Source organism: Bremia lactucae, linkage group LG6 (genome assembly GCF_004359215.1).
Source record: "Bremia lactucae strain SF5 linkage group LG6, whole genome shotgun sequence".
Lineage (NCBI taxonomy): Eukaryota > Oomycota > Peronosporomycetes > Peronosporales > Peronosporaceae > Bremia > Bremia lactucae.
The window spans coordinates 8,236,950-8,253,619 of NC_090615.1; the positions used below are offsets into that span (position 1 = coordinate 8,236,950).

Below are 16,670 nucleotides of genomic sequence, written 5' to 3' on the forward strand. Positions count from 1 at the left end.
TCTAATTGATCATAAATAGGACCTATAAAGATTTTGAGTTATAGTATTTCCGTTGTCTTTAATCTACACATCAGCAACGGTATACTATCACTTAAGGTGGCGTCGCATAATTGTAATTAATAAAAACAACTTCCAATGCTGTGGATCATCTTTGCAAAATTTTGCAGCAAATTGTGTAGCGGAGCTACCTCGCTCCTAAAGTCAGAAAAATACTTTCAGACTCAGAGAGTCACTTAGTTCTATTGAACGTATGAGTTAACAACTTAGGAATTCGTACAAGCTATTAAAGCTAAAGGAATCCTAGTTTAAGGGATTCAGGGGTACGTAGAACCAAGTGGCAACTAGTGCCCAAGAGGTTATACCTTAAAAAGCTTCTATTTCTTACAGATCAATGTGCAAGCCTTAGGAATGCACTTAACGCTTTAAAATCAAAAGGAGAACTGCGCTCTATTTAATTATTTTATCTAAGACCTTACCCTAGCTAATTTATAGTAGATTTCGGCCGCCAGTTTTAAATCTGGCGGCGACCGTATTTGTTACCCATAATAAATGGGATTTTATTAACTAACTATTTTGAGATTAGATAAAAGGGCATTTTACCCATAAAGTAAATGTACCACAACAACGGTTGTCCAACCGATGTGTGCCCCATAACACCCTCCCCCATCAGCCTGTTGACACCGAGTGACAACATTCGCTTCATTTCCTCTTTGAGGTTGGAACTTAAACAGCTAACCTTTCGGTTCTGTTTTTCATTCCTTTGTCTCATGACAATCAAGCGTGAGTCACAGAATCGGAGCACCTTCCTCGACGATGAGGGAATGGTGGACTTTCAAAGTCACTCTCCATCAGAGGCTGAGGAGAAAGAGCGTCGTTCTTCCACACCTTCTCGTCCGGATGAACGTCGGCGGGCCCCGAATCCGTTCCCAGAACGTGGTGCCGCTGATGTCTTAACTGCATTGACCAGGGCACGGGACCCTGAGTCCAACATCATTTAAAATCCGCTCGACGAAGAGCAAGAGCAAGCAATCCTCAGAGAGGAACAAGCTCGTCGACGAGCTGCCGCGATAGTGAAAGCTAAAGCTCGTAGTGAATATAGATTCACTCCGCTTAGTGCGGACGAGCGTCTCAAAGAGATAGCGGGTCACAGCTTGGGCATCTGGATCCCCGATGACCCGGCGAGGACGCCGGAGGAGATTGCTGCTCGCGACGCTCTTCATGAGCAATACCTTACGCCAAAGGTAATGACGCGAAGTCAGTATCTGACTTTTTTGCGTGATCAGGCACGTGGGTTTCGGAGATCTTAATGAGGGAATTTTGTTTTCAAACGAATCAAGAAGTGAAAACGAAGTTTCATTTAAGAATTGGGTCCACCGGGCCCGCCGCCTTCGCAATATTTGGAAAATTAGAGTCTGCAGATGTGGCTGATGTTCATTTGGAACAGAAGCTTCGCTTCGATTTCGCCAAGCTTAAGGCCAGAAGCCAGTTACGTCCGGCATTTATGCCACAAAACGAGGATAGGCCGAGCCAATATCTCAGTGCTTCGGTTGACCGTGCAACCATGGATAGAATCCGCACCGAGGCTATAGATCCACCTATCCCACTCCTAGTGATGAGAAGCGTCGTTTGACGCAAGCTGCCCCTGAGCTTGGTGCTCAAAAACATCAACGGCAATCTAGCCGAAGAGGTTTATCGAACTCACAAGATTTTTCAGTAGATGTACTCAAGCCACTGCACCAGATACTGGTATTGGACCTTACGATTAAAAGTCTCCACGTGAAACAGAAGGTTACCTCGCGCATCAAGCAGCGCGAGAGGGGGCCGAAATTTCGGCGGAAGCATTTGATGCTCTACGGCACGAGGTGCAACTTCTTCGTGAGGTCCTTGCTCGGGTTGAGAGCTCTTTTGAGGCGGTTCGGGAACGTCTTTCGATGCTGGAGCGTCAGCAGCCTTGTTTAGAGGTCCAGCTGGATGTCCTAGCGAGATGCAACAATCTGCGGCACGACTCCGACCATATAAAAATAATACAGCTTCTGCATTTGGCATCTGCTTGTTCTTTTTGTTTGTCTTGGCTAGCAGCCATCGTATCCCTTACATGTCTTATGACACTAAATCGCGTCGCGAGAAACTCGCTTACTTGTTTCCGAACGGTAACAGGGTTGATATCAGCAAGCCTATCGGCTAATTCCCCCCCCCAAGCCCTGAACCACGCAGTGGTATCGTAATTGGAACGCGTGGGTGGGTAAGACCGTTTACATAGAACGGAGTATAGCATGTATAGGCATGAACAGCGTTATTTAACGCAAACTCCACCACTGGGAGCATTGAGCTCCAGCGCTTTGGTGTCTGAGCATACACGCTGCGTAAAACGTCTTCAATGACGCGATTGACACGTTCAGTTTGACCATCGGTCTGCGGATGGTCCGCAGTGGACATATCCAATCTGGTGCCAAGCACTCGAAAAATTGATTTCCAGAATTTACCCGTGAAACGGGGATCCCAATCAGAGACAATTGCCACTGGCAAACCGTGTTGTCGAAACACGCGATCGATAAACAGCTTAGCTGTACCCTCTCCATCAATGGAATCCGGCACGGCCGCTAAGTGAGCCATTTTGCTCAAACGGTCAATAAAGACCAGTATACCGGAGTTACCGGCTGAATCTTTCGGTAGCCCAAACCAAAATCCATACTAATAAACCCCCAGCAGCCTATGGGGACGGGAAGACTCTCCAGTGGCGCAGCAGCATGTGCCGAGGGTTCAACCCGTTGACAAGTTTCGCATGTGCGAACATATGTGCTGACCCATTTTTAAAGTTTGGGCCACCAATAACTCTGGCTTATGGAGCCGTAGGTCTTTTCTCTACCGAGATGACCACAAAGGACACTATCGTGTGCCTCATAGAGGATTCGGTACTTCAAATTCTCATCATGAGGAACAACGACACGCGGAGGGTCTGCGATGTCTGTGCAATAAAGCAACAGGTTGTTATCGATAGAAAATCGATGTAACATTGCACGCAAACGTGCCGGTAATTTACTGAATCCGAGTTCTTTAAAGCTCGTAGCGGAGTTACGCACTGTTCATCCTTGGCGTAAGCCGAACGGATTAATTCAGGAATAGGTGACGAGATAGTCGTTAAATGAGAAAGCTCATAATCCGGCCTGCGTGATAACGCATCGGCCAAAGCATTTTGCTTGCCGGGTTTATACTTCACCTCGAAGTTGTATTCCGCAAAAAAGGATAGCCATCGGGCCATTCTCTGTGAGAGATGGGGCGACTTAGTCGCCGTACATAATGACGCGTGATCTGTATATATCACAAAAGGCTTAGAGCCGAGCAGATAAACTCTGAATTTGACGAGCATCATGAACTGGGTAGTTCTTTTCCGCAGCTTTAACCTCTAGACTCGAACGCAATACCACGTTCATGTCAATAACATCTGTTTGTAACAGAGCACTCCCAATGGCAAAATCTGATGCGTCACAGACGACACTGAAAGGCCAATTTGGGTTTGGCAGTGCCAGAATCAGGGCATGGATAAGACTATTCTTACATGCTCGAAAAGCATTATTTTCGTTGCTAGTCCAGCACCATTCTGTATCCTTATCAAGGAGATTAGATAATGGCATAGCCATAACAGCGAAATTTTCGCTATATTTGTCTAAATAATTGGCGAGACCCAACCACTTTACGCAAATCCTTTTGGTTTTTAGGAACCGGCCAATCTACTATGGCTTTTACCTTAGCGGGATCCGCTCGAAGGCCTCGCTTTCCAATGAAGCACCTAAAAAAGGAATTTCGTCTGCGCCAAAAATGCATTTAGATGCATTGGCATACAATCTGTTTGTGCGCATGCACTCGAGCACTGCTCGCAAATGGTCTAAATGGTTTTTCATATCCGACAGACCCTACTCCGCACGACTATGGACAAAAATGTCATCGAAATAAGTCTATGCAAAACCTCGATGAGGGCGAAACAGTTGCGTCACTAGACGATTAAATGTTGCCGGAGTGTTGGAAAGCCATGGTGGCATAACTAGCCACTCCCATAACATCCTCTTGGGGTGCTAACCGCTGTAAGCGGGATATCGCTAGCTCGCATGAGCAATTGGTAGTAACCATCGACTAAGTCCAATGCACTGTACATTGTACATCCCACCATATTATTCTGAAGAACATCCTTTCTAGGAATGGGGGGTTGTGCTGGTATAGTGACAGCATTAAGCTTATCAAAAGCATGTACAATGCGCCAGTTACCATTTGGCGTTTTGACACAAAATGTCGGTGTCGAATGAGGAGATTTGCTCTCCAGCCTCGTGCTTAGCACGGAAGAAATCGTCAATGACGTCACACTGCTCCCTTGGTAAAAGCCATTGTCTTGTGACACAGTATTTGGTTCCCAGAACCAAGTCAATTTCATGACGAACACCTCTATCCGGAGGTAAAACAGATGGTGGGTTATTACATACCACATCTTGGAATTCGTTAACCAGGAACAAAAGGGTTCCGTAGGATCTTTAAGGATCGATGACCCATTTCGCGCACTAAGTGTAATTTTTGTGTCATTTAGGACAGCTTCGTCTAGAAGTGACGATGAGTTTAACTTAAATGTTGGTCGAATGACCACCATTTCAGATAAGTCGCCAGCCTTTAAGGCTCGACCGCACTCATCAATAGACATTTCGTCTAGCTCTAAAAAAGCATGTAACGAAGGGATTGCCGCAAGGCTAACTTCCCCGTCAATGTTACCGGTTACACCATTTACAAGCGTATGTAATTGCTCACTCGTATCACTTTGTGAGGGTATACACGCTTCGTGTCCATCCTGTCTTGGAGTGGAGACAATACGCCTCTTAGAGGCCGGGACATTCACGTCCCCGGGTTTTCCAGCCTGTATTGGTTCTATACAAGACATGGTGTCTAATTTGACATCCGACAAGGCGTTAGATAATTCAACTTCCTTATCCAGCGAACGTTTACGTGTCGCTTCACGTGCATTAGAAGGGTTTGACCCAAAATGCCCTGGTGAACCGCCAATAGTGTCACTATTGACAATCAGTATGGTGCCACCTCGGCCGACCACACTCGGTGGACTTAGACGTGCCACTCCACGTATCTCAGGGACATTGCACCCTTAAGGTCTTGACGAACCGCCAACAGTGTCACTACTGACACTCAGTATGATGCCACCTCGGCCGACCATACTCGGTCGACTTAGACGTGCCACTTCACATATCTCAGGGATTTGCACTCTGGATGATTCGGCCTTAGGCCAACAATGCTTTCATCATTCAGTGAATCGTTAGTATAACGGTGTCACTGGACGGAGTACGTGCCATTCCACTTATTTCTGCTGAGTTGTGCTCAGAATTAATGTTTTTAACATTGGAATTTATTAACCCCGACAATTCAATGTCTAAAACACTGACAGACTCAGTCAATGATCCGCGCCAATAGCGCTTTTTTGCCTAGCAAAGGTAGGTTCATGACTCTCCATAACTTTGCTACTAAAATTGCGCGTGGAGCCTAAGGTCTAAGACCTCCAATCGATCCATGGCTCGTGGCGTTCAAGCCAGGCCATACCAAGGATGAGATCATATCTCGAATCCAAATCAGGGACGAGACAGCGTTCCATACTGTCAAAGTCCGGAAACTTTATACCTAAGTTCAATAGAACTTTAGGAACAGTGACACGAGTCCCAGTCGCTAAGCGAACAGAGATTGCATCACTTTTATGCGCTTTAAGCGCCTCAACGTATTGTAGAATATCTTCAAAGGAAATAGGTCGAGAATATTTGCAAGATGCTTCTGGGTCAATTAAAATTGTCCATGACTAATCAAAGCCCTTCACAGTCGCTTGAGCGGCCAGGCTTGTACTCACACCCCGTGCCATTGCGCACCAAGCTAATTGGGGCTATGTTCTGTTTACTCTCTTCTCCTAGAGGTTGAACAGAGCCTAGGTCTTCCCCAGTAGGGCGCCCCGCACCTACTGGGTATCGACATTTCCCCGCACCGTACCAGATCTCTGGTATAGGACAGAGTTGGAGCTCTTTCGAGATTTCCGCGAATTTCGAAGGGGCATGCCGGACGTAAATGTTTCGTGCTTCCGCTCATATAACATCTACGGATGGTCTTATGCTGTTTCACAGCTTGAAGAGACTCTCTCCTTCCTCAATGAGGCTTCAATCCATAAGTTCAGCTCTTTTAGACGGAACCCATGTGCTCGAAGAGCTTGTACGGTAAACAGGCGTGCAAACGCGAGCAGACTTAAAGTCAAACTCGGCGCGTAGCGCTATGGCAACTGCCTCTTCGAACGTAGCCGGATGAGATCGGAATAATTCCGTCCGGGCAACGCCCTCATTGAGACCCCCCCTAAAGATGGTTACTACAATTGCTTCTTGCACCGGGTCTTGATGCATAGATGCAATGTGAGTTCTCAGCTCCTGGACATAGTCCTCTAGGGTTCTTTTACCCTGTCGAGTCGCTAGGAGCCGTGCTCGCATGCGAAAAGCCTGATCAGGCGGTGTAAACATGCTGGTCATTTGCTGTTTCAGCGATACTATGAGGGAAAAGCGTCGTGTATGGACGTGCTGCACGATAGTGCCCACTCCATTGCTCTACCTCCAAGTTTGAAAATGGCCATAGCCACCTTTTGCCACTCTGTTAAAAACAAGGCGGAATCAATGGACATTTCCATCTGCTTAATCTAAAAAGGGATATTTTCTCCCTCTTTTCTCTCAATTGTTTTCATATTTACAGTTATAGGGCGAGCCCTCGGCTCTGAGTCAGGTACAGAGATGTACCGAGTTGGCATAGATGCCGCTAAGTGGTTCAGTACCTGACCGATCAGGGAGGTTTCGTACCGCATGAAGGCTTCAAGCCTTGCATGCAGGACCTCTGGTCCCTGGGAGATAATAAATTTCACGTGCTCAAGCCCAAATAAGGTTTTGAGCTTGTCATAAGCGGCGCGTTGCGCTTCTGACAATTCTGGAACCTTTTCTTTAGAAATCCTAGTTCAAGGGATTCAGGGGTTCGTAGAACCAAGTGGCAACTAGTGCCCAAGAGGATATACCTTAGAAAGGCTTCTATCTCTTACAGATCAATGCGCAAGCGTTAGGAAGGCACTTAAAGCTTTAAGATCAAAAGGGGAACTGCACTTTATTTAATTATTAAAATCTAAAAACCTTACCCTAGCTAATTAAAAATAGATTTTGGCCGCCAGATTTATATCTGGCGGCGACCACATTTGTTACCCGAAATAAATGGGATTTAAGTAACTAACTATTTTGAAATTAGATATAAGGGCATTTTACCCATAAAGTAAATGTACCACAACAACGGTTCTCCAACCGATGTGTGTCCCATTACAGCTTATTAGTTCTGATTCAAAGGACTTAGGATTCTAAGAATTACAAGCAACAAGTGTTTTCTGACTGATTTTAGCGGAAGGGCAAGGAACGGTTCTGATCAAAAGGTAGTGTCAATACCTTTATCTAATTATCTTCATGTAGATCGAGTCACCCCTGTGTTCTCCCTATTTCAATTACTGGAAATAATATTTATGTGCTCTCTATTAAATAGACTTAAATGTACATTATGCAGTTTTCAGTTTTCAAAATGCAAGTAAATTACCTTTTCTATCCGGAACCTTTTGTTATTGTAGGTGAAAATATTTAAAATAAAAAAAAATGTTTTTTTATTTACAAAATAATTATAATTATTTTAAGTATTTATTTGAAACATAAATTTGTATATCATGTCTTCATCACAATATTTTGAAAAGGCATAAAAACTTAAAGAAATAATTAAACAAAATCCTAAAATAAAATATAAAATATTTATTCTTACCGATAAAGGTATTTCAGATAATAAATTTTGGCTGACACATGTGTTGCCCATTAACTAATATGATTTTTACCTATATCCATAAATAGGGTAAATTGTCTTGCTCAAGTATCTTGGACAATGAGATGACAACTGTAACGGGGCACTGCCGACTTGTACTGCTTCAGTACAAGTCCGCTTCGCACTGCCTCAGTGCGAGTGGTGCCTCACGTCACTTCACATACACTTGTACGTGCAGAGGAAGTCTTCTCTTCAAAACACTTGCTTTAAAGAGGGTTAAATGAAAACTGTATTAATATAATTAAGTTCTTCTCGTCTATCTACTTAATACTAACTTTATTATTAACTAATAAAAACATGTACTAAAAGTCTCATCTGTCTTTCTCTTCAGAGGGTTAAATGAAAACTGTATTAATATAATTAAGTTCTTCTCGTCTATCTACTTAATACTAACTTTATTACTAACTTATAAAAACATGTACTAAAAGTCTCATCTGTCTTTCTCTTTGCGCGCGTCCAGCGCTGACTGGACCGCGGAGAAAGTAGATATAATGATCTAAATCTACCAATGGATAAGCTTTTTAAATATTACCATGTAAAGTAATATTCTCCAAATATTATCTACTTTTTAGATAATATATTTATTAACAACCTTAAAGTGTTAATTTCATGTAACGATACACCCCGTTACATCAACAGGTCTATAGGTTTAGTATTTACCATCAGTTTACATGTGCACGATAAAAGCAACATTGTTAAGATGGGTGTTTGAACCCGCCAGGAGCCATCGTGCTACAAGAAATGGACGTATCGCTATATTTTATGCATGTCCCAGGTTTTTTGTGCATGTACTGCCTCGTAGCTTGTAATTTCCTATCTCAATAAGCGCATTAAGCGAAAGCCCTTCATGATACTACTGACAGGGCTGCCGAAGTACGTTGACCACCTATGCGGCGATTGTGGCGTCAGAGAGGCTTTGTGCTTGAAATTTTCGAGTCAGAACCAAGTCGCTACGATCGACTGTAGAGCCACTACTTAATTTATTGCGATCTGAGGCGAGTGTGTTTGTGAATCTTTCTTCGACGTAGATATCTCGCCAGGGTACACTTGCCGGATGTTGATGTTAATACGTTGCGAATTTCGATACCTTTCAACGTATCAAGCTCCTTCTGATGAGCATTGCTTCGTAAAATAGCGTTTAATTTATGAAAATCCGAACTAAAGGGAGTCGGGAATACGCGAGCAACGATAACACCTCCTCGACACCTTACCCATAACGACGATATCACCACTTCGTAGCAATATCTGCAAGGGTGGCTCATCCTTAGATTGGCCGCCTATAACGAATATGCAGCTACTGCCGAGTGACAGCGAAATAACAGGATGATCCATCGTGTACTCGGCGTCGTCGAGATGGCCACCCATTGCCGACTTCGTCTTGTAAAAATTTATGATGATGGCCTCAGCTGCCAATTTCATACCACACGCGGCAGCGCATTTTTTACCGAGCTGCTGTAGCGACTCAGGAACAGGAGAATGCTTGTCTCTGTGATATTACCGCGCATTCCAGTCGTAGTGGTACCCTAATGCTGACCAGCTCAACTTTGCGAGCAGCGGAAACTCGGATGGATTCTGTGGAAATGATTTGCATGCCTTCTTCCAGATGCCCGAAAATTGGTGGTTTTGCCGATGCATACTGGTGAGGTGTGGTAATTCGACAAACTCGGTCCTGAATGTTAGTATACTATAATTAAATTAGCGTTTGTCAAAATAATTCCAGCAACATCGAAACGTACAAGCACGCATGAGCAAAAAGTAGTTGTGTTGTCTCATCCAGAGCGTTCGGAATTACACACAAACCGTGGTGGGATTTGCCAAAGCCGTCGAAGGCCAACACGGGCCGCCTTTCGAGATTTTGGCTCCATTTCCACGAACCTAAGCGGCATTTATTCTTCTGCTGTTCCGTGCTAAGATGACGCAGATCCACCAATGCTGCGTCGAGCAGCAGATCATCAATCATAGAGCTTACCCATCGCTTTCTCGCAAGCTTTATATGCTTCCATTGTGGACATGAAAATAAAAAGAACTTACACTTTGGATTTCGAGGTACTAATTTTGTACCTATATCAAGGTAAGATAGGGCCAACAAAACGCTCGAAGATCCGCAACACGGCAGATGTTGTGTGTGGCACGAACCGTAGCTATAGCTGCAAAGCTTTACGGCTGAAAGCCCTGTAATTAGCACGTAACATGTAATTTTGCTTATTTGGCTGAAAATGCCGAACTAATTTGTCAATTTCTGAATATTCATAAATCGGTACATCAAATAGTCGCGATCGGACGTTTTGCCTACACTGAGGCCGCGGCAATTGATAGGCTTTGAGCCGGGCGCAGAGCAATGTATACTGAAACGGTTTAGCTCATTACATGATAACATGTAGCCCTAATGTGACTGTTCTGTTTCTTGGAGCGTACCAGCAGAGGCCGTTTCCGTCCGAGGTGCTGCTTGCGTTGACGCTTTCCTGTCGGTGTTCTGTTGCAAGGTTTGACCTGTCGACTCGAAGGTCACGGGTTCAAACCCGGCGCCAACCAAAAACAGCAAATGACGCAGACTTTCCGATACCCCTGGGACCCTGGGTGAGTGGATGCGATTCGGAGAAAGAGATAAATTCTAACTGTAGCTTCTACAGATAGCGTATGGTTCCTTTTAGTCGAGGCCGTTAAAATCACATATTACTGAGCATTCCACCTCCAACTGGCATTTCAGTAACATGCCAATTCCAAGTGCGTATACGACTATACGTGCGACGAGGGTCTGCGTCACTATGCTTCAGCGATTTCGAGCGATTTTGAGATGCCTCATATTAGTACTTGCAAAGCATAAAGCAAAGTCACCGACAGTCAAGAGTAAAAAGCAATATGAATACAGCCAACAAAATGATGTCTAGTCTGCACGCGCACGGACAAGACACATGTTGCAAAGACCCAGCAGGGTGTATGCGTGCAGTCGTGTGGACTGGCAAGTCTGTCAAGTTAGAACACATTTCAAAGCCAAAAATTGTCGAAGCGTCAGACGTGGTGGTTAAGGTCACTGCGTGTTCCGTGAGCCCTGACTTCGCAACTGACGTCTGTGGAGGGGACACGGGCGGTTTGGAGACGAACCAGGTTCTTGGTAGCGAGGCCGTTGGCATTGTGGACAGTATTGGCGCAAACGTGAGCAAAGTGAAGGTCGGCGATCGCGTTGCTATTAGTTTTGTGTTGGCTTGCGGTGATTGCAAGCACTGTCGCCGGCTCGAGTTCGCGGCGTGCAATTGTACGAATGCGTCTCAGGAATTTAAACAGAATTACGGCGGTTGGGCTCCTGCTGCTGTGCTGGGAAGTTCCCGTATGATGGGAAATGTTCCCGGTGTCCAAGCCGAGTACGTCCGAGTGCCGTTTGGAGACGTAAATTGCTATCCGCTGCCGTCTGGGGTCAGTGATGACAAGGCGGTTCTCGGAGTTGAGACTACGGTCACGGCGTTGCACGCTGTAGATGTTGCCAATGTCAAAGAAGGTGATAGTGTTGTCATCTGGGGTATGGGACCCATTGGGTTACAGGCCGCAAAGTGGTGCAAGCTTCGTGGAGCAAAGACGGTGTTAGGAGTAGAGCAATGCGTCGAGCGAGTCAAGTTTGCCCGTGATCACATGAATATTGAAGTTATTGACCGTCACGAGTTTTCGCCCGCTCAGGTAGTGGCCAAGTTGCAACAAGTGCTACCACCCGCCGGTGCGGATGCTGTAATCGACACGAGCAGCTGCTCCACTTCAACCGGCTGGATGACAACGCTGGAAAAGACGGTTGGCATGGATAGCAACCTCGAGTCTTCGGCCTTTTTTAAGGAAATGCTGATGATTGTGCGCAAATGCGGCCACGTTTCGATAGTGTCAGACTATAGGCGCTCAGTGGAATCTTTTCCGATCGGTCACGTCGCGATGAAGGGTGTAACCGTTAGTGCGGGCCGCACGCCTGCCCAGAAGTATTACCCTCAAGTGTTTGATGCGATTGAAAGTGGCGAACTAGACCCTTCGGTGCTTATTTCGCACCGCATCTCCCTTGAGGAGTTACCTGAAGCGTATTCTAGTATCGCCAAGAAAGACATGAACTTTTTGAAAGTGTTCGTTGCACCGCATGAGATGCGTTCGAAATCGTAAGTATAGCGCGATGTAGGACTCTGCTTGGTTAGTGTATGTCGTTGAAGGAGGTAGCAGAGGTGCTTAAAATCATTTAATTAACATTGCCTATTTTTAATATGAATATCAAATGCAAGTTTTTTTTATCGTTCCGATGCATAAAAGTGTCGACTGAAAAAATAAACAAATGAAATGTTTGCGGAGCGTACTCGAGTAAGCAACGAAAAAAGGATGCGTGGAGTATGTATAACAATATATTGTCTCAAGACTTTATCGTATGAAATGCAAGATTACTTTCAGTGAGAAAATTGGCGCGTGTCACTCGAAGCTCGCTTGCCGTAAGGGTTGCTAGCACTAAATGAGTGACCAGAGCGTTGAAACTTACCACGGAGCGCGCTACCATCGTTGCCGAATGACGTGCCCTTACGCTTTCCAGTCTTGCCGTTCGTCTTTACAGGTAGCGTCACTTTTGGCGGAACTTGCAATCCAAACGACTTGGCTACGCCCTGAAGGTCTAGACAACCAACATCAAAGATTCCTTTCAATGAATGCGAAGCGTACGCCATCAAGTATCCACGATAAGCATCCTTGGCGGATTTATGCAGATAATACGTCTTCTCCACGAGCTTCATGAGTTGAGATTCAACGTTAGCAATTTTTGATACCGGGAATTCGTACTCATTGAGTGCAACCTTCGAAGCCTTTAAATACTTTAAAAAACCAAGCTCATCAGGTAAAAGCATGAGAAGTGCTTTACCTTTTCCATTAGCCCCACGGGCAGTACGCCCGACACGATGGATGTACTCGCGTGGATCATCGGGCGGGTCAAATTGAATTATCCAGTCCACAGCCGGAATATCAAGTCCTCGAGCAGCGACATCCGTACAAAGTAAAATTCCAGTTTTGGTGTTGCAGAATTGGAAGAAAGTAGTTGTCCTCTTGTTTTGCTTCTGCTTGCCGTGAATGTCGAGCACAGGAATGTCAATGTAGTTTAGCAGCTCACCGTAAAACTTCACAGCACTGCAAGACGAGAAAAATACCATCACCTTTTTCTTCAAATTTTTTTTCAGAAATGTAAACAGCAAAAGAAATCGCTTGTCACTAGGGGTGACAACGTAGCCCTGCTCCAACGTAGCAACTGTAGCTTTTGTATCCTCCTCTTCAACTCCCACGTACACTGGCTTATCTTTAATTGAAAGACGAGCAAGATCTTCTACCTTTTTCGTCTGTGTAGCGCTAAACAACATTGTCTGGCGCTCTTTCGGTATACACTTAATAATTTGGCGCATTTCCTCCTCGAATCCGATAGATAGAATACGGTCAGCCTCATCAATCACAAGAATTTGCAAATTGTGGTAAATAAAAGCTTTCGTGTTCTGCAAATGATCCAACAAACGACCTGGTGTCGAAATCAGGATATTTACGCCTTTAACGAGGCGCTCGGCTTCAGCACGGCGGTTAGCGCCACCCATGACAATACCGTGTGTTTGCGAGTGGTACTTGCAAATGTCACGAACGACACCATAAATTTGAAGCGCCAGCTCGCGCGTTGGAGAGATGACAATGCAGCCTGTGCCCTTGCGAGCAGTAAAGCGCACCTTGTGCAGCAACTCAATTGCTGGAATCAGGAATGATAGCGTCTTACCGGAACCAGTCTTCGCCGCTCCCAGTAGATCCTGTCCAGCCAGCAGCGGTCGAATGGACTTACTCTGAATCTTGGTCATTTTGGAAAATCCCATGTCGGTCAGCGCTTTTCGTGTCGGCTCGGATAGCGGCAGCGACGAAAAATCTTCGCTGGAAAAGTATCGCTTATCTACGATGCTTTCGGCAAGATCAGCTGCCTTTGCAATGGCGTGTTCAGTCTCATCGTCTTGCTGATCCTGATTCGCCTCTTTTAACCTGCCAAGATCACCATCCTGCTCGTGCTTATTCACCTTCTTTAATTTGTTCGACCTCTTTTTCTTATATGTCTTAACCATGTCAGCAGCAGCGTTCTCGATCTCCGTCGCCACCATGTCGACCGCTAAAACCTCTGACGTGCCCATTATCTCGCGTCGAGATGTGTCCGATTTAATAAATTTATTCGGTTTCATACGCAGGAGACAAGTTCGCCTAATTGGCTGGTGGGGATGTGGCGTGGCAACTCAAATGCGGGGATTGGACAAAAAGGGCTATCCGATTTGTTCCACTAGAACACATGCTTGGCCTCTCAAAGCGCATGGTTCGCTGCGTGCCCCTCGCCCCTCTTCGCGTCGGTGAGGTGGAGCGAATGCGGAAAATGATGCATCTACGATTGCAGCGATGCACCCTGAGTGTCTTTACGGATCAAAAAGTTCACTTTATGAGCGAGGTAGAGAAACATAGGGAGCTTAAGAACTCAATTCAGGAGCTGGAAAGATCAAAGCAGCAATTATTATATGCTGAAAAGATTGCCAACGAAAATATAAATTCTTTGACTGACGGCATGGCCAAACAATTCTCAAACAAAGCTTCGCAGGTGTCCCAGAAATTAATGGAGTCTTATGGAGAGACAAGTAAGATTCATGCCGTTGCCGGAAAAGTAAAAAATACTGTAAAGATGGCTCCTGATACGGATGCTTCGCGCTCTGATGGTGTTAAAGGTACCAAGCAAAATGAGGCCAATACGGAAGACTCCGAGGTGCGGTTATGCCGTTGAATATTTTCTCGTATGTCAATTGTAACAATTTGATGTTTTGTATTATAATTACAGCAGTTCAAGCAGAGTGACGACACAATTCAAGATGCACGTGCTTTCGTAAATAATTTTATTTCCGCCATTGTTGCTCAAAAGAACAAGCTCTTTCATTTTAACAATTTGCCCAAAGTGCGCGACGAATGGATGGAGGCCGTGCACGAGCTTTTTGGAAAACGAGATGAAAAGACGGTTGATGAAGCTCTCGCTTCTGTTCGAACTCCATCAATGCAAAAGCCTAATAAAAAGTCGGGTGGAGACAAAGAGCAGTATAAGGGTACGAGCGCATTGGTGGCAGTGAAGGGAGAAGAGAGTGCCTGGCAACGTGTGAGTGCCCGTTTCCGTGAAGCACCTATCATCCAAGGTATTTTAGATGCCGCAAAGCAGGCAGTCAAGACGGAGGCGGGAAAGAAGGTGTGGCAAACAACAAAGCAGGTCAAGGATAAGATCAGCGACGCCCAAGAAGAGGTTCTCGAGGTTTGGGAAACGAGTCAAAATCCATGGGTGTACCGCTTATCATCGATTTATGATGGTTTATTCGGCGAAACTTCAATGGGTGTTGCAATCAAGGAAATCCGTCGTGCAGAGCCAAACTTTATTCTCGAGGAGTGGAAAGAGAGCGTTGAGGAAGTTGTATTGCCCGGGGTTCTGGAGGCCTTCCTGCGTGGCAATAGCCGTGACATAAAGAAATGGTTTGGTGAGGCAGCTTATTCGCGTGTGAATATTGCCATTCGTGAGCGCAAGTCGGAAGGTTTGGTAATGGACCCGCACGTGCTTAGCATCGACAACGTAGAAGTCATTGAGGCTACGGTTCGATTTTTTTGTTGCAGATGCGATGTTTCTGACATTTTAACACTCTGTGTATCATATAGGCCGATGATAAGCAGGCCCCTATTATTTTGATGCGATTTAGGGCTCAGCAGATTAATTGTATTCACAACCGTGAAGGAGACGTTGTGGAAGGGTCCGAGGACGAGGTGCTGGCCTACTATTACATATTTGCCTTTCAGCGCGACTACGACGAAGAGCAGGAGACTCTCCGGTGGAAAATTGTCGATCTGCACATGCAACGCGGTGAACGGTATTATTAGTAAAATGGAAGATTTGGCTAGAGGTGCTTTAAATTTTGCCGTTAGCGACACCTCCTTCGCTATGTTTTGCTAATGATATATATGAAAGAGCGAGTTTTTTTATCAACATAAATGGGCTGGCTGGAGGCCTAAATTTTGACCGAAGAGCCACTCTATCCGTTTTGTACCAACGCCTCATTTTGTGAGCGTTTATGGAGCTTGTAACTGGCTAAAGTTGCCCTAATATTACACAGTCACTGTTAAGTACACTTGGTGTGCTTCAGGGGATGTTAATTACATAAATAAAGTAATTAGACCGAGAACTCCGGTGTGGTTCACACTGTGACCAACCCTTGTGTATGTGATGCACGTTGGTGCATTAACATTAGGAGGGATAACGCCTAGCGTCATCCGTTACGCGAGGTATCTAGAAAGATACGCTCGCAATACATATTAGTGTTATCTACAGAGATGACATTTTTAATTGGTAAAAATAGGTACTTATATTTAATGCAATTAAATATAAATCACTTTCTACTTAGTAAGTGCGCACGAGGAGCCGGACTACCGCTCCCATGGCGACACTTTACTAAAGTACTTAGTGCGTTGGGTTAGGTCGCCAACGTGCCCACAACTATTACCTCACTGCACGCAAGAGAAGACGGTCTAACCGCTTCCTCGCTGTGCTAGGCTGTAACGGGGCACTGCGACTTGTACTGTTTCAGTACAAGTCCACTTCACACTGCTTCAGATGTGAGTGGTGCCTCTCGTTAGGTGACGTACACTGTACGTAAAGAGGAAGACTTCTCTTAAGGCAAGTTAGCTTAAGAGGGTAAAATGAAAACTGTATTAATATAGTTAAGTGTCTT

The 16,670-nt window shown here is 45.2% G+C and overlaps 4 protein-coding genes across 4 annotated transcripts; 2 read left to right on the forward strand and 2 right to left on the reverse strand.

Moving 5' to 3' along the window:
- Window positions 1-9,066: 9,066 nt before the first annotated feature.
- On the reverse strand, window positions 9,067-9,868 carry CCR75_009173 (uncharacterized protein; the record flags this gene model as incomplete). The annotated part of the gene is given in 3 exon segments (XM_067967217.1): window positions 9,067-9,394; window positions 9,407-9,577; window positions 9,645-9,868. 3 exon segments carry the CDS (start codon window positions 9,866-9,868, stop codon window positions 9,067-9,069), a joined length of 723 nt encoding a protein of 240 aa, XP_067818213.1.
- Window positions 9,869-10,767: 899 nt separating this feature from the next.
- CCR75_009174 (uncharacterized protein) lies at window positions 10,768-12,039 on the forward strand (the record flags this gene model as incomplete). The annotated part of the gene is made up of 1 exon (XM_067967218.1): window positions 10,768-12,039. The coding sequence occupies one exon, from the start codon at window positions 10,768-10,770 to the stop codon at window positions 12,037-12,039; it is 1,272 nt and encodes a 423-aa protein (XP_067818214.1).
- A 275-nt stretch (window positions 12,040-12,314) lies between these two features.
- Window positions 12,315-14,063, reverse strand: CCR75_009175 (uncharacterized protein; the record flags this gene model as incomplete). The annotated part of the gene is made up of 1 exon (XM_067967219.1): window positions 12,315-14,063. One exon carries the CDS (start codon window positions 14,061-14,063, stop codon window positions 12,315-12,317), a length of 1,749 nt encoding a protein of 582 aa, XP_067818215.1.
- A 142-nt stretch (window positions 14,064-14,205) lies between these two features.
- CCR75_009176 (uncharacterized protein) lies at window positions 14,206-16,121 on the forward strand. Its single transcript, XM_067967220.1, has 3 exons — window positions 14,206-14,677; window positions 14,750-15,541; window positions 15,604-16,121. The coding sequence occupies exons 1-3, from the start codon at window positions 14,216-14,218 to the stop codon at window positions 15,820-15,822; spliced, it is 1,473 nt and encodes a 490-aa protein (XP_067818216.1). The 5' UTR covers window positions 14,206-14,215; the 3' UTR covers window positions 15,823-16,121.
- The last annotated feature ends 549 nt before the right edge of the window (window positions 16,122-16,670 follow it).